The 27,608-nt window shown below is 41.0% G+C and overlaps 1 protein-coding gene and 1 long non-coding RNA gene across 9 annotated transcripts in view; one reads left to right on the top strand and one right to left on the bottom strand.

Moving 5' to 3' along the window:
• The window catches only part of TMEM161B (transmembrane protein 161B), a 180,016-nt gene that overhangs the window by 40,203 nt on the left and 112,205 nt on the right, over positions 1 to 27,608 (bottom strand). Inside the window, exon 1 of one of the 8 annotated variants that reach the window (XM_032096218.1) lies at positions 6,109 to 6,383. The exons of 5 other annotated variants lie outside the window; for them this stretch is intronic. In XM_032096218.1, coding sequence (XP_031952109.1) covers positions 6,109 to 6,285 — 177 coding nt within the window. In that variant the 5' untranslated portion in view covers positions 6,286 to 6,383. Of the gene's footprint in view, positions 1 to 6,108; positions 6,384 to 27,608 lie in introns of those variants that run through there. 2 more of the 8 variants (XM_032096216.1, XM_032096217.1) reach the window with 2 other exon arrangements.
• The window catches only part of LOC116437895, a 31,786-nt gene continuing 26,524 nt past the window's right edge, over positions 22,347 to 27,608 (top strand). The window contains exon 1 of the long non-coding RNA XR_004237525.1: positions 22,347 to 22,609. This is a non-coding gene — a long non-coding RNA (uncharacterized LOC116437895). The remainder of the gene's footprint in view (positions 22,610 to 27,608) is intronic.

Here is a 27,608-nt window from a genome sequence, read left to right as displayed (position 1 = left end):
ATTAGGAACAATGTCTCTTAGCCACTGAATGTCTTTCTGCACCCTATCTACCCCTTTCCAGCAGAAACTTAAAGCGCTCATTCCCATAAAGTTACTGCTGTATTTGTCAAAAATAGAAATACCTACAAACATTTCAGTGTACAAATGAAAATAACCTAGCAAGATTTAAGCCACATGAAAAAAAACCAAACAAAACCAAACCTAAAACCCCAATGATATTTCTAAACTTAATTTTGACCTTGTGGAGGAAATATCCCTCTGGTACTTTTCTACACTTCAAGCAATTAAAAAATGTATATATATATAGAGAGAGAGAGAGAGAGAGATATGCATGCACCATATATGGGCATTTTTCTCAATTCCTGAAGGTTAGTAATCAATCACAAGCAATACGTTAATAGAGAAAAGCACTCACACGAAACTTAAAAAAATCCACTGCATTTATCTTCCTGCAATCTGCCAAGAACACTAGTCACAGGAATACAGGAGATGATATGGTGAGTCAAAATAACATGCTATGTGCACAGCATAACTATTTGCCAACTCTACCCTTTTGCCTGGGTGTGGTTACACTCCACTTGTATGTTGACTAATGCACTCCAGAAAAATCTACAACTTTCCAAACTACCCCATATTACAACACTAGAACACATTTTCCCTCCATCCCCAAATACAGGGTTCAATTCAGGCCCTGTCTAGATCCAGTCTCCCCCATACTTCTAAGTCTTCACACTAATATCAGTTTAAATCCAAAACCACTCATTTCAGAAACATAAATGACTAGGTGTTGGTTTCCACCAACATCTTACATCCTCTACTTGGATGCTCTAAATTAGAGGACACAGGGTTTAGATTTTAGTCAGAAATCTACAACTTTAAGAATCTAGAGTATGAGAAATAAAGAGTGGTATGTGTTTGAGGGACAAGATGCTCAATGGCAAAGCCCAACACCACAGGGGGTTTTGAGTACCTCTGGTAAACAAACCTTGGAACCCACCACCTGATCTGTGATGAAGTAATTAGCACAATCAGGTTGACTCAAAACTAAGAGAAGCACTACTCACCTGTTAAGAGATGAGGAACTGCTGCACAGATTAAATAATGTGTCTGCAGTTACAGAATAGTTTGTGGAATTGAAACCATTTCATAAGACCTTCAATACTGATTCCACATAATCCATGTCCCTATCATGCTTCAGCTTTGCAGCTTGAAATTTGAAATCCAAGTTCAAGAAACTAGAGAGAGAGGTCTGTATTCTGCTGATCGGAGACATTTTTGTGTCAATCTCTCTAATGCTGAGAAGCACGGAGACCAAAGAAAAGATAACTGTGTCAGTTTTTCTGCAAAACACAGGCTGGCAAGCAATCTCCTGGTCAAAAATGAGACTGAAATGGTACAGCCATGCAGCTACAAGACTGTCTAATAAACTGCAGTCTGGCTGTGTTTCTGCCACAGAGGAAGATCTTTGATGAGAGGTGTCTCAGAAGTCTTGAGCACTGTGTTCACTTCCCAGTCCCTCAGTAAGCATGGCATTCCTACCTTTGTTTGAGTAACACAGCACGCTTTACATGAAAGCTTTAAATAAAATCTAGCAGAGAACACACTATGTAGTCCACAAGAATAGTTTTAGCAGTTACATTAAAGTAAGATTGACAGGTTAAATTAAAAGAAGATTGATAGGTTTCTTAAAATTGGTGGGAAAAAAGTGGCAGGTCCAAAAAGCAACAGTATAAGGTTGAATAAAGTATACCTTGAACTTCGGTTTTCACCGTCTTTTATACTACATACCTGGACACAGAGTCGCTGACTAGTAGAACAACAAAAACTAAGAATAAGCAATTAAGTTACAATATTCTTATCTACACGTTAAGTGTACTTATAAAACACCAACAGCTATCTCAGAGTAAGAAAAAGAAACCCCAACAAATTTTTTAAAGTACTTCTATCTAAAGAACATTTTTCTTTTCATCATTAAATGATTTATAGAACATGAAGTACAAAGACAGACAAGGTTGACTGTATTATGCAAAGACACCACTCCAGTCTCCTTATTTTGACTGTGCCCAAGGTTATTCCTCCTTACCTGTAGTAAAAGGTCAGGGGTTTCCGTATTTTCTTCCCTTTACCACCTATCTACATATTACAAATAATTCAAATACCCAACTTTACACAGGACTTTGAAACTACTTGTTCTCTGACAGTAACCATCTCCTCCTTTACAAGATGAGGGCCTTGAGCTGAAGCCAACTGCTGTATACACCAGGACTGCAGTACGGATACAGCTGCGTGACTGAAAAACAGCTGGTAAAATCCCATTTAGAATTTCACCTTCAGAAATGTAATGCCTGCTGCTTACTTCCTGAAGTGCCAAGTCCTGTAAAAACAAGATTTTAACATAACTGCACTTGAGTATTCTACAGATGTTAGTACAGGGCATGACAATATCTTTCAATGGTAGCACACAAACATAATAACATGGCCGTAAATTTCCAAGTAAGAAATGGAAAAGGTGTTCTATCAGTAGTGGCCACCAAGATTTGTAGAAGAATATAACAAATACTCTTATCTCCTGCAAATTCAAAAGTGCAATGGTATTTGTGAAGTCTGGAAGCTAAATCAATACAACCTCTTTGAAACGCCATTTAACAGCTGACACATTCTTGCTTTTGCTGTTAAATGAGACTTTTCCACATAAAAATTTTTCTCCATATGCAAATTTTTCTCCATATCTGTATGTCCATGCTAAAACTGCAGCTTGCAAAAGCAAGGCAGTGTTCTCCTGGAACATAAATGCAATTCAAAATTCTTTCCTGAACAGTAGAAAATATTATATAGGATGGCCAAAGAAAAGTGAGCTTGCTGTGCAACATCTTAAAGTGAATGCTTCCTCTGAAAGACTACTTTCACAGAATATCTATAGTCATTATGCTAATCAGCAATCCGAGGCAGTTCAAATCCTATGATTTTTAAAAATCAGACATTCATATAGCTAATTTTGGAAAAGAAATCTATACCAAGAGAATCCTTCAACATTCAGATTTTTATTTTTTTCTTCTATTCTCATGACCAAGGCTTCCCTGAATTAGAATTTTCATGCACCTACCATTGTTTACAACAAAGCAGAGATGAACAACAGATGCATAAAGTGGCATGAAGAATATACAAGGTATTCAAGACTACCACCCAACTGCTCACCCTCCCAGTGTCTTTCACACCCAAAGGTCACTTCTCTCTTGACCACAGTATCTTTCCACAGAGTCAAAGAAGAGCCATAAACTGGGAACAGTGGCTGTGCACGACTCCCCTTGAAACAAGGTGATTTGTTTAAAACTGAAATTATGCTTTAGTCAGTGAACAGCATTTTACCTCACAGTCTTGCTTCTTTTACCACTGAGGCTCTCTAAGCAAAGATTACAGAAGTAGTGGTCATTAGGCAAATCAAGTTATTGATACAGAACTCTCAGGGCTGGAATAAGGGCATTTATAAAAATGCAAATTTATCACTATCACTGAAGAGGCAATACAGAATACCTGTTGTAGTGAACACCAGTATATGCGGAATATATTATTAAATTATAAGTAAAACTAGTTCAGTGAAATTATCTACTACACGGGGGGGTGGGAGGGGGAGAAGGTTATATTCCATTATTACTATTTCAAGATTTTAGAAGTCTAGTTTGCCCAGTATTTCTACAAATAACACATGTAGGAACTACAGAAGTTCCCACCCTCTATAACACTTGCTTCTTAAAGAGCAGGCTCTGCCATTACAGGAATCATTCCAAGTATAAAAACTGAAAAGCCTTTAACGCTTCTGCCGAACAGTCTAAAACACCATGGTCTTACAAAGTATTAAGACACCTGTGTAGAGTTTAAAGTCATGGCCTAACTGGCATTGCAACTGCATGGATGAGTCCTGACAGCCCCAGCTTGGCAGATGCTGATGTTTATAACTTGATTTCTAAGCCTCTTGGTACAAAATAAACTGATGAATGTTTCATTCTCCTGTTGCTTTGGAACTGGAAAATACAGCTTCCAAACAGCATAGAAGTAGACTACCATTCTTTGCCTTTGCTTACGTCATGGAATCACACACAAAGATTATTTGCCCACCCTGCCAGCACCCAGCAAAGAAAACTGGACCTGATCTTTCAACCCCATTGCAACACAAGCAAGCACTCCATCAATTTAAATAAGGACCTACACTGAAAGGAAAAATTTTTTGCTTTCAATTTTCCAAAAGTAGCTTTCAATACTAAACCACAGCACTCAGAGTGCTGCAAATGAGAGGAGCATTTCAAGACCTTTTGATTAAATAGTCTAACCCCTGCAGAAAAGGAGAAAAAAAAAAAAAAGAAGAAAAAGACTTAATGAGAAAAAAAATACAATTCCTTTCATAAGCCAGAATCTACACTATAAAAAGTACTTTAGTGGAACAACATTATTCAACTTTTAAGTATGAGAACAGTTAAAAGGCAGATTTTATCAAAGATGTAACTGCTAAGTGCATTTCTTAAGACTTAGATCAATGAATAGACGCTGGTGCCATAGTTAAAATGACATATTCACACTTACATTCATATAGTCACATGGAAGAGAAATATATTAACGGCCAATACAAAATATATTTTCATACCTGCAGTCCCTTTTCCTTGTATCCCAAATATAAGTACGTTAAAAGCTGAGCCAATTAACTCTGGTGTTTTAAATGATAACTAAAACCTAAATACAAAATTCAGCAGATCTTTATAGAGAACTATCTTTATATAATTTAATATTCATTAAATACTTAGCCTACCCTATTGAAGCAACATATATCCAACAAGGTTCCATCATCATCAGATATTACACCAGTCAAACTTTGTTCTTCTACTATGTTACAAGGTCATTTATTGTGCACTACATTCAACCCAATAAATTGTAGCTGTGATGAAATACTTGCGGTGAAAACCAATTTGAGGTGGGACTTTTTTCCATGAGGTCCCTTCCAGCCCCAAATGCTCTGTGATTCCATGACACTCACATGCTGCCACAGCACACATGGCAGCTATGACATGACCCAGAGCACCTAGAGTGAACTGGTGGCAATGAACAACAAAGCATCTGGCAAAGACTTCTGGATATATCCAAGATCACAAACATGGTCCATTTACAGGGGATTTAAGGAAATGTGATGAGACAGTTACATTCATGGAATCAACGCTGGAAAAGAACTTAAGATCATCAAGTGCTGTCAACTCACCACTGCCACTATAATCCCTGAAATCACTAAAACACATCACCCAGCGCCAGGTCCAAACGGTGCTTAAACTCTTCCAGGGATGGTGACTCCACCACCTCGCTGGGCAACTTATTCCAATGCCTGACCACGTGAACAGTGAATTTTGTTTTTTCTAATATCTAATCTGAATCTTCCCTGTTTTAGCTTGAGGCCATTTCCCTGCATTCCAGGTCCAAACGGTGCTTAAACTCTTCCAGGGATGGTGACTCCACCACCTCGCTGGGCAACTTATTCCAATGCCTGACCACGTGAACAGTGAATTTTGTTTTTTCTAATATCTAATCTGAATCTTCCCTGTTTTAGCTTGAGGCCATTTCCCTGCATTCCACTGCAGGCATGGTAGAAGAAACCAGCCTCCACCTCACAACAACCTCCTGTCAGGCAGTTACAGAAAAAGAATCCTATGCATTTATAAAGAAACATCCTAACCCCGTTACAGAGCACTAAGTGCAGTGGCTCACTCTACTTCCCAATGGTAAAGCACCAGAGAAGGAAACAACCACGGGAACCAGTGGAACCGTATCGGTGTAAGATCGCGTAAGGCAGCAAATACCGCGGTGTTCCCTTCACGAGCGCCAGTTACAGCGCTCGATGATGTCAGTCCGCTGCCTCCCTACCCCAAATGCACCCAAATCCCCGAGCTGTCCCCACAGCCTGGGACCGGGGCCCGCAGCAGCTCAGAGCCGAGCCAAGGACGCGAGCGGACCCGCCGCCCCGCTCCTCGCCGCCCCGCTCCTCGCCGCCCCGCTCCTCGCCGCCCCGCTCCTCGCCGCCCCGCTCCTCGCCGCCCCGCTCCTCGCCGCCCCGCTCCTCGCCGCCCCGCTCACCATGGTGCCCGCGCCGGCCCCGCCCGCCGCCGCTGCCGCCCGGCCTGGCCCCGCTCCCGGCACATAAATCTGCCCGCCTGCCGCTCCCGACCGGCGCACGCCGAGGTCACGCCGGGATCCTGCCGCGACAAGGCCCGCCTGAGCTGTCCTACCCGGTGCCTGCGCGGGCGGAGCCATGGAGCGATGAGACCGCGCCGCGACGGACAGCACCGGCCTCACCGCTCCGCGCCCGCGGGCTGGCGACAAGCGAAGAAGGTAGAGGCGCCGGCCGGGGCGCACGGCCCACAGGCCCCTCGGCGACAGCCCAGTCAGGCGCCGCGAGCCAGCCGGTCCCGGGCAGGGCACCGCCGCGACCCCAGCCACGTGACACGGGAGGTCGCCCTGAGCGCGGAATTCCCCCCCGGCGCCCGCGTGCGGCGGGGCACCGCCGGAGCACCGGGAGAGGATCGAGGGGGGAGCGAGGAAGGGGGCCCAGCCCCGCGGCAGCATGAACGGAGCGCGGCGGGGCAGTAGGGGGGAGCGGGTTGTGGCCATGCGCGAAGGTCACTGCGCCCTCCCCGTGCCGGCGCTGCACATGCACAGCGGTGCGGGCTGGGGGCGGAAGTGTGGCTGGACTTGTGCCCGGCCATGGTCGCGGTTAGCGGGACCCGGGGGCGGCTCTCCGCGGGACGGGGCGGAGTTGCTTGGCCCGAGGGAAATGTGTGTTCACCCTGCAGAACGCCCACCACTGCGCACGGCCTGCCTGTGTCCGACGGAACGCGCGTGGATAGCCCGTCCCAAAGGAACACTCGGAAATAGTCGCGTCCCTCAAGTGGAGTAACAGCAGTTTTCTCGTAAATCGTGCGGTTTTAAATGCGCTGCCGTGGTCCCTTATGTGTGAGCTAGAAACAAGTAGAAGCATTTTGCTTTAATAGATAATAGTATTTCTGTGGAAAATACTTAACATCTGTTCGTATTTTACCAAGCTTTTCCTGCCTTCTGAGAAACCCAGAAGGGTAATTCACAGACTCACAGGATGGTTGGATTTGGAAGGAACCTTATGGATAATCTCATTCCAGGCCCGTGCCAAGTCCAAGGAATCCTTTCATTAGAGCACGTTGCTCAGAGCCCTGTCTACCGTGGCCCTCCAGGGATGGAGCATCCTTCCATTTTCCCTGGGCAACCTATGCCAGTGCCTCACCACTCTCACAGTAAGGAATTTTTTCCTAACATATAATCTAAATCTCTTTTAGTTTAAAACTACTCCTCCTGGTCCTATGACTATCTGCTGGTGTAAAAACTCCCTCTTTCTTACAATGCCATATTTAGAAAGGGGCTCTGAGGTCTCCCAGGAGCCTTCTCTTCTCTAGACTGAACACTGCCAACTATCTCAGCCTGTCTCCTTAGCAGAGGTGCTCCAGTCCTGTGATCACCTTTGCAGACCTCGTCTGGACTCACTCCAGCAGGTCCATGTCTTTCTTGTGCTGAGGACCCCAGAGCTGGATACAGAACCCCAGGTGGAGGTCTCAGGAAGTCAGAGCAGAGGGGCAGAATCACCCCCTTCTATCTGCTGACCAGGCTGGTTAGGATGCAGCCCAGGACATGGTTGTCTTTTTGGGCTCCACACACACCTTGTAGGCTTGATGAGCGGGAAAGACTCCACTACTAGAATAAGTAGTAAATTATTCCAGCACTGGGACGCGTGGGGGATAGCTTATCCAAAGTCATGCGTACCGACAGCTGCATTCAGCTTGGTATATATGGGGTTACAAGTTCCGTATTCATTGAGTTTCCCAATACACCTATACATATTCATTGCTTAGGCCCGCCTAGCTTCGCTTCGTATTACAATGAGCCCAAAAGTCATTTACATCCGCGTTGCGCTTGCGCAGTGCTGTCTGGTGGTCGTGGGCAGGGGTCTCCGAGATGAAATAAGAGTCTTCCTCAGATGAAGTAAAGGGTCTTCCTTATCCTGAACTTTTCACCTTTCCTCCCTGCGCATGCTCTTTATGCCCCTGGGCTAAGTCCAAACTTCAAGACTGGTTTGAGTTAGTTTTAGGTTAAAAACAATATCTTTGGTCAAGATTCCTTCGCCTTATTAATAGTCTCGTATCTTCTCATCTTGCTTTCGTAGGCACAATAAGTGTTGGGCAAGTGGTATGCATTGCTTCTAACAAACCAATTCTTAGTAAATCATTTAACTTCTGCTTCCCCATCCCCCTGATTCAGTCTCAAGTCCAGCTTTTCGTCCACTAGAACCTTGAAATCCTTCTCTGCAGGGCTGCTCACAGTGAATCTAAATCTTGCTCCACGCAAAAATCCCTGGCAAAAGCTAATTTAGTAACATCTTGACAACCCTCAGGAAGAGTTCTAAACTCTGTCATTCTGAAATTTTTAATTGTTCCTTTGAAATATGTGGCAGCTAAAAAAAAAACAAACAACAAAACCTATTCAGTATCACATTTCTAAAACAGTAGAACAAATAGATTTTCAAACAAAGGAAATACTCTCAGTTACCAGAGATTATAGTACCAGAGATAAGATGATTTTGACCTATTCAAACCATTTAATTTTAGCCAGAAAGTAGGTCTTTGGTCTGCCAATTTATTAATGCTAATATGGTGACATTTATGACAAATGTAGCATGTCAAGAAAATAACAAATTCTGAAGGCATTTGTTTTACACCATGTGTTTCTTGCAGACAGAATACTAAAGAAAATTAATAAGCTCTTTAAAAGGCAAAGTTACAACAAAAAAGTGTCTTATTGTAGAAATAGTAAGAGATGAGATACATTTGGAGAGCAAGTGATTTGAGACCCATTTACTTGTGGAGGTAAGAATCTCAAAAGTGTTTTAAACAAAATTCTGACTTGTTTGAACTCTTTTTAAGAAGATTTCATCACTGACATAAATGGTGGCATTTTATGAAAAATGATCAAAATTGGAAGTGAGCAGAACTGTTTCATTAACTGAAACAATTAATTATGTATTGAACAGCTTGAACTCTAGCAATCACGATTTCAGAGATCTAGGATTTTAATTCTAGTGTTGTTTAAATTTGTGTTTCACAAAACACTATTTGCACAAAGACAAGGCCAAAGTTGTTCTAATCACAATGGAAAAATGGATTTTTGAATGGATTTATATGGGCTCAGTGGAACCTTTGCAGCAGCAAGGTAAAGAAAATTGTCCCATGTGTTACTGCCAGTGGTACAAACACCACCTAACCTGTGAAGCTGCTCTTGAGCCCTCGTCTCAAACAGTGGGCAAGTTTTAAGAAACACATTAGCGCAGACATGGTTTTGTCTGGATACAAGGCTGTCTAAAGCTCGATATATATGCCTCATTATTCAGAAAAGAGGCAAGGCTCCCCAAAAATACATTTCTGGACTGTCAAATGTAGTCTCAGCAGCTACAGTTGAGGCAGTTGAAACACTTAATGAAGAAGTCTGCAACTGTAATGTAAAGACAACTCAGCTGCTGAAGGAAAATTTACTGTAACACAGTCTACAGTCCCAAAATGAATAGAAGGTAAGTTTAGATCAACAAAGGCAAGGTCACCTAATACAGGACAACTTGCATCCTATATCAGTAAAAAGTTATTTATGAGGTGAACAACAGGAACACATCATTGCAATGTGTTCTGTTTATTTCTATCTTTCCATTATTTGGGATACTTTTCATTTCTGTTAGGTGAAGACTATTAAGAGATTAATTTACAGCCTAATTTAACACATGAGAGGATATTGAAGAAAAATAGTGGCAAAATCATCAAAGTATGTTCCAAAGAGGGGTCATAAATTTCTTTTTCGGCAGATGGCACATCAGGCTGGAAATTTTCCATTTAGGGGTATAATTCTAGATCTTCCAACTACTATCGAAGTACTTCCCAGCATTTTAAAATGCAGTGACCGGACAAGGAGGAATCACGTTAAACTGACAGTGGGTAGGTTTAGATTAGGTACTAGGAAAAAATTCTTTACTGTGAGGGTGGTGAGTCTGACCCAGGTTGCCCAGAGAAGCTGTGGATGCCCGATTGCTGGAAGTGTTCAAGGCCAGGCTGGATGATGCTCTGAGAACCTGGGCTAGGGGAAGGTGTTTCAACCCCTGCAAGGGGTTGAAACAAGATGACCTTTAAGGTGCCTTTCAACTCAAATCATTCTATGGTTACTTTATGGTTTAGTATAAAAATATAAAAAGTGGGAGTGGGGTTTACTTGGTGGTACTTTTGACTTACGTAGTTGGCTGCTCAGCTTATTTGAAAAAGTTCTGTGAATAGTGGAGCTAATGAAGTTTGGTATTCTGTGGATTTCTCTCATATGATTGATAGATTAGAAACACACGTTTCTGTTTTAGGAGTGTGTCTGTTTGGGGCATTTATGGTATCTCTGACCTACACACAGGCAGTGTAATTATAATCAAGAATTTCCACTGATAAACACATTTGAAACAGGCCAGTGGGTTCCAAATTAGGTGAAAAATCAGTTACCAGCATAGAAGCAGACAGATTCACAGATCCATAGGAATTTATATATGGCCACACTGCAGCACCATATGCCTTATTTCTGTAAGTCATCAGAACAAAATGAAAACACTTGTATTTGTGCCAGTAGTGTGTTTGTTTCACCTGTTTTACCATACCCTAAAGCAGAATGTTGGGACTACAAAGGCAGTAGGTTTGGTTTTGTGTGCATGTGTGTATGTCTGTGTTTACTAAGTTGCCTCAGGACCTATGTCTAGTGTGAGATTTCTAGATATTGATCCCTACCCCCAGCCTCTCTATTGTATTTTGAAAATACAACCAAATTATTTTAACTATGTATGAAAGTACATATTTTTAATACATTGGTTCACACAGCTGTGCCCTACACACACATATTCACACATGGATATACATCTATATGCATAGAAAATTTGTGTTGTCTAAATACGCTGTTTCAAATGGAACACAACATAAAACAGACAAATCAAATATGTCACTGCTAAAACTAGGCACTCCTCATCTTATCTACTGTGTGACCTTTCTGAAGCTGTTACTGTTCTGTTCAATTAACTTGAAATATGATTTCTGATAGTACTTTTTTTTTCCTAAAAGTCAAGTTACTGAGCAGTGCCTTCTTGCCGAGCAGTTCAGTAGTGCTAAAAAGGCCTGTGGTTTGTTGTGAGTTCATTTAACCACTATGTGTTAAAAGAATTTAAAAATAGATGTCTCTGACAATAGTATTTCCTTTTAAAAAGCACTGAGTGGTTTTGATGCTTTTTTCTCTGTATTGTATCTTGAGGTTTCATGTACCTTGTTTTAATATACAGTAAAGTATCTGAAAGACAAAGTCATAATAATATCATCATAACATAATTATATCAGCAATAGGCTAGTACATGCTGCAGTATTCCAGAGTGGCATTTGTGTGCAAAAAAATCTTGTCCTGAGTCAAGGGGCTACAAATTGGTAAAGCATTCCAGATTTGCAATGCAAAAAAAGGGGAAGTTCTTTGGTATGTTGGTACTAGAGCCAGCAGCAGATGATGATAAGTGGACTGGAATCTGCAGTGCAGTTGGGAAAAAGAGCTTGTGCTCATGTGCAGGACTGGACCACTGAAGATCTTGCAGGTCAGGACCAGAATTCTAAAATGAATCCTCTGATTCTCAGAGAAGCAGTGTAGTGGGCAGTGTAGCTCTGGTATGTTCAGAGGCTTGGAAGCAAGCTAGCAACCTGTCAGGAACATTCTTTAAATGCTTGGGGACAGTGCCACAGGTCTCTACTCAGTGTCTCAGTCCCTTGGGCATCCGGAAGTGTATCCCAAGCACCTTGTAAGTATTACAAACATATGTAAAAAAAACCCCCCAAACAAACAAGCAACCAAAACACTGACTACAAGAACATTCTTCTCCTTCTACAAATCAGAATATAAAGGCAGCATTTGTAAGGCTCAGGACGAGGAGTTCTCCAGCCCCTCTTGATGCTCTGAGCACATGCCTCTCCTGTACAAATGATGATTTGTACAGCTCTAGACCATGACAGGGGCCCCAAGTAGACTGACCATGAGTGGGTGGTGGTCACGTAATCACTTGTTCTAGTCCCATGCTGTCAAAGGGGAGATAAGGGCCAGGAGGCAAGTTTTCTCCCTCTCCTAGTCCCTCTGCTATTCATCAAGGTCAGTGATGAATTTTTACTTTCCTATGCTGTCAGGGAAGGGAGCAGGTCAGGCTCAGTCAGCTTTGTACAGAGGGCTGCATGCACAGAAAACCAAGCAGCCCCTCATTTCCAACACACAAACAAATTATATGTGCAGTCCTTCCTTCAGAATAATCCCCAAAAGGCTAGCATTGGGAAAACTGCCACACAGTGGGCACTGAAGAACTAAGCTGTTGTAGGGGAAAGCACTGCTGCTGTCTAATAAGTGAGAGTTAATAAAATGAAGTGGTAAACCAACATGTGAGTTATGAAGATATTCCTTCACTAATGGGAGTTATCCAGTGTCCCATAGATGCTCATTATGTGTTGTTTATATCCAGTAATAAAGTCTTCAGTAGCATTAAATTAAAGGCTTCAGTAGCATTAACTGGAAATGGTGCTCTGTGATCATAGAATAAAAGCTATCGAGGAGTTTCCTTGTTACTTACTTCTCTCTACATTTTTTTTTCTTGCTCTTTTCTGTGCTCCCTATCAGAATGATATTTATAGGACCAATTATGTAATCCATTTAAAATAAAGGAAATCTTAAAAACATCTTCATACTGGCTCAGTATGAAGGCATAGGGATTGTAGCGTAACGGGCCAAATTAATCCCCAATGTAAATCCATATTTTTATAAAGCACAGTCACCATAAAGACAAATCTGGGTCAAAAATGTCCAAAAGATATTTAGTCAAGATGTAAAGCTCAAATTAAAAACTGCGACAGAACAACGCATCTGTTGAGTGTTTTAAACTGTGTCCTTGTGTGCCTTATTGTCATTCCAACATAGCCCTGGGGTAAAAATGTGAAGAACTCTTCCATTCTTCTGTAATGTGAAGTGTCACAGAGGCAGAGTTAGCATTAGTTCTTTGGTATGCAAAGGAAAGATCAATTAATTTTATAAACTGGCTTTAGATAAATGATGCTGAAACAATCAGTGTTTTGGTGTTGATGGGGGTTACACAGTCTTGAATGCCAGGATCCTTGAGTTTTGGGACATATTGGAAAAAGCTGTATGTTTTCAATCATGCCCTTCTGTAGATACAAAAATGCTGCTAGCAAGGATTTTCTTGCTATTTTCTAAGTCCGTGAGAGACTTTTCTCTCTCACAGAAGAGGTAGCAGAGAATGTAAACAACCAAGCCACCTGCAACCTTGAAAAGTCTCGTTTATGGTATAGTAGAAAAATATTTTGGCAATGAATGTTTTAGGATTTTAGCCAATCACCCCCAAGGGGTGGCTGGTCCTTTGTCCAGTTAGACTATGAAGAAAAAAGTCTGTAAAAGAGTTTGTAAAATAAATAAATAAATCAATCTTGCTGCACAATTCCTGCCTGCTGGATCTTCTCTCCTCCTCCTCCCTATGGCTGCAGGACACGGTGATATACCATAGGAACCAGGCCTATGGTAATACCCTTCTGTTTCTCTGAGATTAAAACGGAATAATAAATAAAAAATTGAAAAATATTTATAATTTAAAAAAATAATTATTTTGTCAAACTCTATGCTATAGTGCTCTAAAGTGATTCTCTACCAGCCTGCAATACTGTGGAGAACAGGGAAAGTCAAGCATACTGGAAGTAAACATGTTTTTACATCCTTAAACATTTCAGTCTGTTTTCTGAAGAATTCATGTTTTTAATCATTCTATGTTTGCATGTGAGTGTGTGCATGAAAGCTTCATAGTCATTTCACCTGGTTACTTGAGACGTTGTTGTCCAATTCCTACCAAACCAGCCTGAAAGATACTAAGTTCTTACAAGTCTGATGAAATTGTGAACCCCAGGGATTGTCCAGGGGAGACCATTATTGCTAAAAGCAGGGATAGTGCTACAGTGTGAACTCCTTGCTTATTGAAATATATGTCTAAGTGCAGGCAAAGCATCAGCTGGCTCTCATATCTTATTCAGACAGTAGCAAATCCAAGCACAAGACACAAAGGAGATCAGGGTTCATTAGCTCTACTGCTAATGAGAGATTTGTACAGTCAAGTTTGAGCCTCTTGTTTAGTAGCACCCTGTACAAAAAAGCTGGCTGTTTTGAAAATGTGTGCACTTTATTTTATGCAATAATCTCTAAAGTGTTATTCACAAATATTAAAGACAGGTGATACCTGGCCTTGTACTCAGGAGTACAGAGAAAGAGTATATAAATGTGTGTGTACACAAATGTATGTATATTTGAAAAGTCTTGAGAGAGATATATGTATACCTATCTAAATGTGTGTTCACGTATGCATATGTGTGTCTATATATTATATATGTTAATGTTTACAGAAAACTCAATAAAATGCTGTTGCCACATTCTCACTTAACATTCTGAAAATAGTCTTCAATTTAGGACTTTACATTTAGACTGCAGTGAATACTGGTGAATTGAATCTTTTAAAAGTTAGCCACTTAGGTGACCAAAAAAAGGATTTACCAAAATGATTTTATCTATGTCTTGCGCAAATATTGATCCTCGGGCAGAGGGACTGTATCAGACAAGTTCTTCCCTTCCCTCCCCTCCCGTTCTATCTCCTCTAGTCCAAGCAAGCAGATAAGCGGACCTTTATGTAAGCTGGGAGAGAAGAGTCCAGCAGTTTTCTGGCATGAAAACACTTACAAAAGTATGTGTGTTTTTTCAGTTAGAGCCCAAAGAATACAACCATGTGTATCAAATGAGAAATAGGTTACATCTGACACTTGAAAATCATGAAATTGCTGCTGGCAAAAGCCTCCCTAGACAAATAATTTTTGCTTCACATGTGTCATTTCCTTTATGTGCTTCTACATCCACTGTTGGTGTAAGACAGTTGGAAAACTATAGGTTAATAGCAGTTCTCTAACCAAAACTGTTCCTGGCAGATTAGCAGTGATGGATTTTGAAAGGATTTTACTGCAGAAAGAGAAGAGTTAAGACAATGTTTAAATAGCTTCTTGGCTTTTAAAACACTCCTCTATTCACTGCAACCATCTGAGGCTTTTTTCCTCCTTTAGTGAGTGTTTTGTAAACATTTTATGGTATATTGGTTTGGTTGTCTGGATTCAAGGTATTTTGGTTCGAAGGATGAAAAAGGAAAAAAAGCTACAAAAACTAAGTTCTCTACAAAAATTGTTTGAATTCAGCCTGTCTACAGAACAAGGAAGCATTCATAATGGGATATTAATTCAGAACTGCTTTGCAAATAGTAGCAACAGTTATATACAAGTTTGTAAAAGCCCAAAAGACAATCAAAAAGTATTATAGTCATGAAAGTAAACAAACTTAATGATGCATACACTTGCATTTCAATATGCTTCATACAATCCACCTGTATAAATTCTGAAGGATTGTAAGAGAACATGAGTGTTGGGGTTTTAGTTTAGTCCTAGTTTTTTTCCTATTAAAGGAATTTTTTCCCATATGCATGTTGCTAGGGGACAAATGGCTGTACTTCAGGAAGACAAAAGAGCTACCCACTGACGGTGGGGTGGGCCCGGCTACTCTTTTGTTTCACCTGGGTGTGGAGTCAGTTCGCTCTCGGCGTTCTCGGAGAGAGAAGCTGCTGGTTCTTTTCAGCCGTTTTTCTTTCTGCGGAGAAAGATCCCAGGACCCCCGGCCCACTTCCCTGTCCCACTGGAGGCCGGGCTGTGGCCGCCCTGCCTCATCGCTGATTCAAGCCTTCGCTGCGTTGTAGCCATGCTCGCCCTGCCTGCCTAGACCTCCGGGGGGGGTTCCCTGCTTGGATACATCGCGTCTGCCACCCAGGATTTGTGCTCATCCCTGCCGTTCCAGCCTGCTGTTCCCGAGGGTCCAGCTGGACACCGGGATCGGCTGCCCAGGGGTTTGTGAAGCTTTTGTTCCATCCCTTCCCGGGATCCCAGGCCGCCAGTGCCGCGTGCTCCCCGAGCTCGCTCCGGAGCGCCCCCTGCAGCCGCGGGGGAACCATCGCACCTGCCCTGCTCACCGGGAGCCGCCAGCGCCCCTGCCGGCTGCGAGCGGAACTGCACCCGAGGGGAAAGGGCCCGACAGCCGAGAAGGCTGGCACTGGGTTTGTGATTGCTGTTACTGCCAGAGTTATTGTTGTTTGTTTGACTGGTTATCCAGATACAGATATATAATAGTAAAGAACTGTTATTCCTATTTCCCACATCTTTGCCTAAAAGCCCTTGATTTCAAAATTATAATAACTCGGAGGGAAAGGGTTTACATCTGCCATTCCAAGGCAGGCTTCTGCCTTCCTTAGCAGACACCTGTCTTTCAAAACCAAGACAGTGAGGAATGCGAGCTCCAGCTGCAGCAACCCTCTAGCAGCAGACAGAATTATGTCAATATTAAATTAGGAGTGTGAAAAACGAGCCATTATATTATATATTATAGCCAATACTATAATACATGTTTATAACAGGAGGAAATTAGATGGCACTATCTCTTCCCTCTTCAAATGTCTGTTCAGATCACATAAGCTGTATTTTCCAGCCAGCAAACCCATCCTCCATTTCAGACTCCTGTATGGAACATCTTAAGGAACATAAGTGTTTTTACGCTAAGGTCTTTTGGGTGTGAGAGAATTCTTTTGCCTTAAAAAGGAATGAAACAGTATTGCTAAGTATGGCAAATAATGCCATATTTAGAAATCATATTGTAAAAGACAGGAGAGAATTGGAGCGTACTACCTTTAGACCCATGGAAAACATAGAGCTGAGATATTCTCTCACAGCCCTTTTAGTCCTATTTTCTTCTTTCTGTCCATGTCTCAGGATTGTTTCTGGTCTTCGCTATATATGCACAAATGCTTATGAAACACTTGTCATGTATCACTTAGAAAAAAAATTATGAAAGTTTTTGGGTTTTTTTTAGTAACAGCGCTTTCCTGATGATTCCCCTGTGCTGAAAAATTGCAATAGCTTTAGACCTCACTCTTCCTTGTGTCTTTCATTCTAATGTCCTGAGAAAGAGACTTAATAACTAAATAGTAATTATTGATACAAATCAAACAGTAGCCCTGGGAATTTTGTCATAATCTCTTGTGGGTGGCTCAGTCTCTAAACTTCCTCTCTTAAACTCCCTTCTTTTTTCTTCATCTGTCATACTCAATCATCATTTTGGCATAAGTTTTAAAAATTAATTTTCTTCAAGAAAATGGATACAACCAGAGCAAACAGCTGCCTGAATGTTACATAATACAGGAGAAGTGAGATGACATGCTGCCCTTTTGATATGTCTATTCAATATTTACTGCCAGCTTCAACTAACATTCATATAATATGAACATTTTAAAACAAACTCATTCATTACTACACCCAAGTATTTACTTGAGTAAATATGCTACAATCAGCTCCACCCTCCCATGTTCCTTTAAATACCAGTGAGTTGTCTGTACATGGAAGAGCAGAAAATGAGCATATAATGGAAAATGAAATTGTTTTGATAGCTCTGATTTGACACATAGCTCCTTCATAGCAAGAACTGATCCTTTTTGTTTATCCGCAGAATGTCTTTAGTACTGCCTTAATGGTCAGAATTGGCACTTTTAAAATCATTATAATTGTACAGTTACTGTGTGATCATTTTACAATTTTTATTTGAATTTCAACTAAGACATTTTGGTTTTCAAATAGGATAAATTCAAGACAGTAGAGATTTTCAGCTGGAACAGTGAGATAGTGCCATGAATATGTAAAGATCATGGCTGTACTTTCAAACTACGGTTAGTAGTCAGAATAAAGATGGAATTATAAATCCTTAAGATTATAATATGTACCTAAATCAGCTTTATGTTCTGGCATGTCTTTTTTCCTCTTGTCTTGTACAAGGCTGAATTTTTTTGTGACTAGCTGAGAGGTGGGGTGGCAGCTGACTTCTTAAATTTAGCTTCAAGATTGTGTTTCACTCCAGTTCAATAGCCTGTGTTGACCAAAATGATGACTCTGACCATGCAATATTCTATTGTTATCTAGAACTGTGTGTTTAGCATGTGTCGCTGAGACATTTCAACATTAGGCCATCTTCATATATTCATTATTTGTGCCTGTCTTTTTTTTTTTTTTTTTTTTTTTTTGAGCTATATTGCTATTTATTTGCTTCCCTGGTTTGTTTATTTAGCCTGTACTGAATGGATATCCTAACTCCTAAAGCATCATGCTTGTGATAAGTCATGGAGTATGAGAACACAGTAGAACATAGTGAGCTTTTGCTACAAACATCACCTGCACAAGGTGGCTCTGAGGGGTAAGGAGTGTACAGATGTGGAGCCTTATTAAAATAGGTTGATTAACATGAGATACTCAGGTAACCATTTCAAGGATAGTCATTGTTCATGAGCAGGCTCTTGAAATATTATTATGTGTTTACAATGGGCATGATTGTCTGCCACCATTTTTCCCCTGAGTGAAAAAGGAATACATGGCCTTTACTGTGGGACAAGTCAGAAATCCTTAGCTATAAATACAGCAGGGAAAGCTTAGTGTCTATATCTGCTCTGGTCAGGAGGACGACGGGGAGCTGGGTCAAGCTGCAATGAGCTGACCAAGCCCACCAAGAGGCTTGTGGAGATGAGTGTAAGGTAGCTTCTGGTGTTTCTAAGAGAGAAGGAATTTATTTTATTTGCTATCTGTTGACTAGTCCTGGAAAGCTGTTAGCCAAACAGCTCTCAGGTTATTTTGGGAAGAGTTGCCTGTGCATCTTCTCAAATGGATTTAGGAGGTTGCTTCTGGCTGGGGACTCCCTTGCTGAAAAGACATGAACGTGCAGTGTTGTTTCCTCTGACTGGACATGGTTAAAGCCTTTATGCCATATTCTTCACAACTGCAAATTGTGGAGCTACTGCTCTGTCAGCTCACTGTGAGTTACTCAGATGATGTCGGTCACTCTATTTTTTTAAGTTTCAAAAGTGAGTGTATCATTTTCGTTACATGTGCCCATTTCATTCCGCCAACCCCAAACTGCCAAAGATCATCAGTTGCAAATAAAGGAAATACTTGTAATGGAAGGAGGGAAAATCACATTAGGACAGGACTGGTGAAACATTTAAAGTAATTATCTTTTAAAATAATTTTACTGCTATTTTTACAAGGTTCTAGTTAGTTTATAAGAAGGTTACTGAGAAGTCAACCTGATGTCCTCACCTGTGAAGAACAGAGAAAAAACCACTAAATTATAGAGATGTGTATCGTTACTGGAAATTAAATAATCACATACTCTTCATTCTGTTCTCACAGTATGTAGGAAAATTGAAGTTCAGATACTTTATCTGCAATGTTTACAGGGTTAAGAGACTTTGTATGGATGGACTTCTGTTTAAGAAGATATCTTTAGGGGTTCTCTGCTGCCTAACTGCATCTGTTACAAAGAGAGCCAAAAGGTCTCCCTGTGCAGGGAAGGGAAAAAAACCCCAAATAAACAAAAAACCCCAAACCAACAAAAACCAAACCAACAAATCAAATAAACAAAACCCCACAAAACCCCTAAGGTAAAATGGATTTTGGAGTGAAACAGAATTTTAATTTTTAAGACTCAAGAGAAAGCTGTGGGACCTGGAGGATGCAGAGCATCTCCCCCTGAGCCTACTGAGATCCAGCAGCAACCATGACAAGCTGAGCAGCCTCCCCAGTCCAGGGCTGTGGGGAGAGCTGCCTCATCCCATTGAGAGGGAACACGATCTCAAAGCTGACTCCAGGTGTATTGACTTACAGGACTCAGCCCTGTTCTGGATGGGCAGAGCTTATTTTCTCCTGCAGCATGAGTTGCACCTGTGTTTAAAGACCAGCACAGCAAGGAAGGGGTGGTAGGGTCTTGGGGAGGAACCAGAACAAAACAGCACAGAAAGTAAGATTACAGAAACACGTTAGGTATACTTCCATGGCAATAATCTTATTCATGAGTCATCAGGATGCAATGATCCCCGAGAGTCCAGGACTCCCGTTTTGGGGGTGGTTGAAGGAGATATGCAGGGAGGTATAAATGTTTTTCCAGGCAAACGTTTGCCTGGAAGATGCCCTGTGTCAGCCGGAGTTAAACTGAGAACGCTGCTGTCTTCATACCGAAAAAGAGTGGATATTGTGAGCAAATCGACTGTCACACACAATTTGCCAAATTCTGATTTGCTTTTAGGAAAATGTCTGTTAATCCTGTTGCGGGAAGGGGAGAGGGTGAGGCGCGAGTGGCCGCGGACCGGGTGTCTGGTTGCAGCCGCTGTGGAAATACAGGATTTTGAGGTCGGATTTTCTTGTCGCACTTTTGGCGCTGCCCACACCTTCTAAAACCTGTGAACGGAGTAGACAGAAGTGGTAAGGCGTGGAGGGAAGGGGGAAAGGAAAATCTCGTGTTTCCTTGTTTGTTTTGCCCTGTTTCCCGTCCGCAGGTGAGCTCGAAGTCCTGTCTCCGTCCCGGGCTGCCGTGCTAGCATCCTCTCTCCCTCTGCCTGGAGTGAGGGAAGAGGGGCAGCTCCAGCTGCCTGAAACTCTGGCTCTCCGGAATCAAATGTTGCCTGCGACAGATTTTGAGAATCTGGGCGGGGCTGCTCGGGCTGTAGGTCTCCTCTTTGCCCTGCCCAATGGGATTTGCTCTTGCTGGAAATGTTATTTTTTCTCCAGTTTTGCATTTATAGTACTGTGTGTATTATATTTATAGGATATGCTCGTATTATATGCGTTGATAGGGATCCACTGGAGTGGCCTTTGGCCCCTTTCACAGCCTTATTCTTTTTCAAGGTAGCGTTTTTCTCCAGCTTCGTGGACTTAATGGAAAGGCAGGCAGAACAAACTCCAAAAACTGGGGCGCAGGCAGAGGGAAGATTTCAGTAAGGGGTTTCCATAGAGTTTTCTTGAAAGCCGGGAGGAAGAGGTGAGTGGGTGAGGGACACCACAAAAGCGGCTCCCCTCTGGGATGGGCGGCGGGGGCAGCGCGTGGGGTGGGGGGGCGGGAGACCACAACTCCTGGATGATAATCCCTGAGAAAAGAGGCGGGCTGCGCCGCGCCAGTAATTACTGGCTGGGCATACTTTCTCATAAGTATTCAAATATTACGTTAATTATTGCCACAGCAGACTTTCACTCAAGTTCATATATATATATGTACACATATATATGAATTTTCTAAGCACCCAAAACGATGCATGTCCCTGTATTTTTTTTTTTTTTTTAATATATATGTTTTTTCTCAGTTTGGTCTTTTTTGGCAAAAGGGTGGCTTTGAAACCGGGGCAACATTAGAGTTGTCTTGTCAGTTAGTGTGATTTGAAAGTGAGCCTGTGTAGCGCTTTAGCCTACCATCAGCAATCAAGCTTTAGACTCACGGGGCTTTGATTGTAGGAGTTGCCTTATTTGCATTGATGAGGATGAACCAGCTGCTGGGGCATACAGAACTGCACCTGACACAATCACTGAGTTCAGGATTAGCACAGGGAATCAGGAATTCGCTCTGCTACATGGCAACCTCAGCCCTACATTAGAGTCAGTCATGCAAAATGACCCAAATTTACAAGAAGCACAATTAGCAATCCAAAGATGCATTTTAATTTAGGGGCTGACATTTGCTTGCATTTTACTTATTAAATGTAGCGATTGTGTGCTCCTTAGTATGCAAGGCTGAGGAAGATGAGCTTTTTACTCCCCTGTGAGACCTCCCGAAGTGTCCTAACTGCAATCCTTGATACTTAGGACAGATAAGAAGTTTTGTGCTCTGTAACATAAAGGGTGGTTTTCTTTCTTTTGTTCACTGTTTACACGAATAAAATAGAAAGGGTTTGGGGGGTTTTTTTGCAGTTGTTTGCTTTCCTCTCTCATTAAGCAATTGCTTCCAGTTTAAAAGACAAAATGTTGGAGAGTTATATGTCTCTCTTCCCATGCACCAAATTGTTCAAAGCATTCCCATACCTAAATCACCCACCATTCCTCTCCGTGAAGAGGGGTATTTTACCCAAGTTAAACTGCTCAAGTGAGAATCTAGGAAAGTAGCTTCACTCTCGATCACTCCTGACACCCAAAGATCTTGAATTTAGAAAAGAAATCAAAATCTGGGCTCTATTTACCTTGCTTTTGTGTATCTAGGAATTGAAATTCCTACCTATGATGCCGGGAGAGGGGGCCGTGGGGGGGCGGGTGGGAAGTGAAGAAAGTGTGGATTAAGTGACAATTTGGAGCAAAAGCATGCAGTTCAAAAGCTAAAGCTCCCATTGGAGAACAGAAAATTTAATGAGCTTTTAATGGAATGCAGTGCTCAGAGTAGTAAATTATTTGTTAGTTGGCAATGCAATCAGCATGCTGATTAGTGTTGCTTGGTTTTTTACTAAACATTAACAAAATCAAAACAGTCAGTCCTTGTTCTGTTGGGGGCTCTTGTGGAGCAAATGGATGTTCAGAACAGAGACTGTCAATAAAAGGTGAGTGCGTTCCAGGTGTCATTTGAATATGGTGATAAAATACTTCTGATAAATATTTTGAAGTGTTTTAAATCCAGTGTTCGCCTAGTGTATTGTAAACTCTGTTTAAAGAAACACTAGGCCTAGAAAGGCCTTCCATCAACCCTTGTTTCTTTCTTGAATGGTGGATATTACATTTTATTCGGTAATTTTTTTAGCATTACCTTCAAAATTATTTTTGGACAAAAATATAGGCAAGTTACAGAATTTGAAGACTCAGTCTACAAGCAGAAATAAAAATTACACAGAGAAGTTACTGTTCCCAGATATATTAGAAGTGTAATTAAAGCTTTTGTAAATTCACATGAAATATTTATGCACTTAAAATAAGGTATTTTTTTAATATCAGATGCTGTTTGATTTTTTTCTTATTATCATTTCTTTAAAGTGACATCCTTTTACTGTGAAATGAGATTGCTCTTACTTTAGTGGACTCGAAGAAAAGCAACAAAACAAAACTCTATTGGTATTAACACCACAATGGGGAGGTTGACTATTGTTCTTTATGTACGCTGACTGTAAATATTTAGCCTATTGAATGCTCAGACAAACCTTGGATTGCACAGACCAATTCTCTTAGTGACTCATTATGTGTCTATTTTAAGACAATGATTATCATTTTGATCACCTGTCTGTTTTGTCTGGGTTGTATAGATTAACAAGAGACAGTAAAGTGAATTAAAAAAAACCAAAGCCCCTGAAGAATTATAGACCAGAAGCTTTGCTTTTTGTGTTAATGACAAAGTTCCTGTTCTTTAAGTCCCAATTATGTAAATCATGGAGTTATTCACTCACAATGATCAGATTCCTTTAAAATCCAATAAATAACCATCTATGTGTTTTATCTATTCCTGTTTATGACCCAAGAGGTTAAAAGCTTTTGACTGGCATTTGGCTTCTGACCTCATATAAATGTTATCTTATCAGTTCCTGCTTGTTAACTTGTATTGAGTGCTTGTCCCTGATGGCTTTTAGATAAAGGGGGTTTTATTATATTTCCTATTGAAACGGAACCATTTGCTTTGTTCTTCGTCAGTAGTCTCAGCCCACAGAGTAACCTTATAACCTAGCGATTTTTGCTGAATAGACTAAAATCCAAACTACTGACTGTTTTTAGGAAGTCTTTATTTTGTCCACAGTTGCTGGAATTGATCCAATGTTTTGTAACGTAGTTTCATCTTTTTTTAGCAAGTTTCTGATTTAATGTTGAATGTTACCTTTATATTGTTTCCATAACTTTTAATAATAGTAGATTTCAACCAAGAGTAGAGGAGTTAATACACTCATACAAAGATGTATTTTCTACCTGAATTTGAGAAGCCTCCCTAAAGATCTTTTTAATACACTACATATATTATTCATACTGTATTTTTCTCATCTGCTAAAATGGTGTAGTTGTTTGATAAATCTATGCTAATCTTGCCTATCATATTGAAGGGATTTATTTTACGTTACATATTTGTCTGTATCTTTCTGTCCTCCTCACACACCCAGACTTGTCGATATTAGTGTGATGACTCACATGTGCAGTAGGTGTTCCTCCAGACAAATCTATATGATGATTTGCTGTGTGTAAAAAAGCTTAAATATGTTTAATAAGTTTGCAAGGGTGTTAGGAGAATGCAACTGTAGTTCTTCTGGCAGATTTGCTAAAGGACATTTTCCATTAATTTTCCAGTAGAAATTCGTCAATAATCATAGACAAAGAATGAAAAGGCAGCCATCTTGTGGTGTCCTGTTGCACTTTTTCTCCGTGGTTCTTTTCCACACAGTCTTTCTTTTGCTGTTTTATTCTTTTATTTGCTTTCACCTTGTTTGACCACAAAGATAGTACTTGATATGCAAAAAAAAAGATATATTCATTGGTCCATATCCTCTAGAAAAGTAGTGTTCCCCTTTGGCACTTCAGACAATCACTGTCTAGTGGTTACAAGGAAACGACATCTATTTATTCATACATGAGTGATAATTCTTTCATTCTGTGGCCCTTTGTGGAAATGTATTTACAAAAGGCAAATGTGTAAGCAAAATACTGTTATTGTTAACAAGATTGTTTTGCCTGAAAACAATCAGGTATGCCATTCAGGAATGCTAAAACAAGAAATCTCCTGGATGCACCCTCCCCCAAATTAACTTTGTTCTGGCTAATATTTATTGCGAAAACTAATTACTGTTTTAAATGTTCATATTGTCGCTGTAGAAAACTTAAGAGATTTGATTCTTGTTAACGATTATATTTCAACAAAAGAAATATTTAATCCAACTCTTACATTTGTACTTAAAATATTATCTAATTTAAAGATGTCGGCTCAAAAATAAAATGTCGCCTCTTCAAAAAAATCTGCTTATTGTAATTTAGTAATTGCATCCATGAGTATTATGCTGTTCCTACATTGTTAGAGCTTTTTTAAAGGAAAGCTAAAATTTGAAATGCACAACTTGGCCGTCAGAAACGTGAAAATAAGGGTGTGAAGCTATTTCTCAATTAAATAAATGCCGTTAGCAACACCGTCATTAACATGTAGACTGTTCAGTTCAGCATTAGCTGCTCTAGACATAATTGATTAAGCCAGTATTGGCAATTCACTAACAAACTTTTAGTAGAGGTTTGAATGTGGGTGTTAATTTGTTTGAAAACTTGCTGAAAAATAGACAACTTTTCTCTTCCAAAACAAAACAAAAAAAAAAAAAAAAGAAAGAAAAAAAAGGAAAAGAAAAGGCTCAAACTGTCAAATAAAAACAAGACACTAATTAGTGTTTGATTTCGTCAGCTCTTTGTTAAATGCAAAGTGCATTGGAAGCACTAAGTATTATTAATAACTCAGAGGACACGGATAATTCATGACTCTAGTGTTTCAGAATAATAACCCCTGTGTGTGCATCTGCTCAGAGGAAAAAACAAAAAAGAGAAAAAAAAAAGCCTCCAGAACTTTTCTTTCTCTTCTTGCAAACAGCATAAATCAAACCTTTGTTTCTCCTATTTTTGGGGAATTTTTATAAAAGCTTATTGAGAATAAATGGTGAGATCAATTTCCAAAAGGGAAAACAAATGCTGATTTGGAGAAAAGCAATTATCACCTCTTCCCCCCCCACCCCACCAAACTAAAGCACCATCCAGTCAGTATCAGTACAAGGAGCCATCTAAAGGCATCCTCATTCTGGGTTGCATGGATCAGAGAGGCCCAAAACTGCCAGTAGCACCCGCAACTCCTTCTTCAGCTAAACTTAACCTCCAAAAAACCTGTGTGTTTGTGCGTCTTCCCTGTCTGTGGTCGGTGGGTGCCTGGGGGACCCCTCCTTTCCTTCCCTGATAGGGTAGTGGGGATGGGACACAAGCATTTTTATTTCCAGTGCAAGCAAACTAAACTCGTGTCATTTTTTATTATAATTATGATCATTATTGCCACAGTGAGGAGGGGGTCTCCCCTCATCCTGGAGCGCTGTGGAGTCTTCACTGCACTTTGGGTGCCCACCAGACCCCCACCAGGGTTCTCACAGGGGAGGCTTCCCTTTCCTCCTTGGATAAGAGCAGATCACATCCTCTAATAGATTGATTTCCTTATGTATAAAGATAATTAACTGATTGTTCTCTTCACGGCATTAGCACCGATGTCCTGTAGAAGGGTGTGTTTCTCTTTGTACCCAAATCTCAGACCCTCCCCAGACCTTGCCCGCTGTTTGGGTGCAGCTGCCTCCTCTCCTTCCCTGATGCCCTAAATCACACCTAAGGCAGGGGGCAGGTAATTTTGGAACAGTAAATCTTGTTCTGCGTGTTGTTCAGAACAAGGCAGGTGATGAGGTTTTGGCTCTCTCAGCTCCCAGTCTATCACCACTTGTTACTGCCCCCCACCCACCTTGGGTCCCAGCTTGCTGTATTTGGGACCATCTCTCCCACCTACCCCTAACACCTCTGGCACAGGGAAAGACAAATTTGGAGAAATACCAATACTTCCTTTCATGGTGAAAATACAAGATGTATTTGGGCTATTACGACAGGGCAACTTCCTTAAAAAGATTATTTGAAGTACAAAGGCATTCATTTAGGGCTCATGATGCTGAGAGAAAAGGACCCTGCTATAAATTAACAGCCTGTCCTGGTATTTGGAGAACAAGAGTGACAACTTATTGGAAGTTCACAAGGAATCATTTATATTTCACACTCCAGCAGGCAGCTGATTTGAGATTGTCTGTTAGCATAACAAAGGCTCTGAGCCTGTGAACTTCAGAAACCTTTCGACCTCTTAGCTGCTGGCATGAATAGCCCCCAGCCCTGACTATAGAGATCTCTCAAAGCTCTCCTGTTCGTGGCTAAATTGTTAATCAGGGTAATTTAATATAGTTTTCAATATGCCCCATCTCTTATTGAGTAAGGTATTCACGGATCTTGCCCCCTCCAGAAAGAAAAGTTTGTCTTTATTCAAGTGCGAGAGGGGCAGCTGCAGAGCCCCTGAGACGAAAGGAAGGAGGCAAACCAGGAAGCGCACACATATCCCCCCTCCACTCCCCAGAACCCCCAAACGCAACACCCTCATGCCCTTGCACTCCCTCCTCCAGCAGGTCCAGTAACTCCAATATTAAATCTACATTTAAATTATTTAATGTATTTGTTTTCATATTTATATTTTTTCTCCCATCCCTCATTTTGCTTGGTTGGCAGTAATCTGGGTTATGAGCTGCAGCTCAGCCAGCTCCTTCAGGGCACTTCTGCACAGAGATAAGCGGATTTATTTCCCATCCTGTTACATGGTGTTTCCTCCTCTTTCCTCATTTATCGTGCAGAAAGTTGCTGGAACCAAAGTTTCTATAGAGGAAATTTAGGGAGTGAGACACACCAGAGTTTTGGGGGGAAAGAGTGGGTTTTTTGTTTGTTTGCAGCATAACCTAGTATTTGAGTTCTTGGCATGCTTAAAGCTTCTGGCTACAGTTTGCCAGAATTGGTAAATGATGGGGAGGAAATCTG

Source organism: Corvus moneduloides, chromosome Z (genome assembly GCF_009650955.1).
Source record: "Corvus moneduloides isolate bCorMon1 chromosome Z, bCorMon1.pri, whole genome shotgun sequence".
Taxonomy (NCBI): Eukaryota; Metazoa; Chordata; class Aves; order Passeriformes; family Corvidae; genus Corvus; species Corvus moneduloides.
The sequence above is the reverse complement of the archived record's forward strand: the minus strand, read 5'-3'. Positions and strand labels throughout refer to the sequence as shown.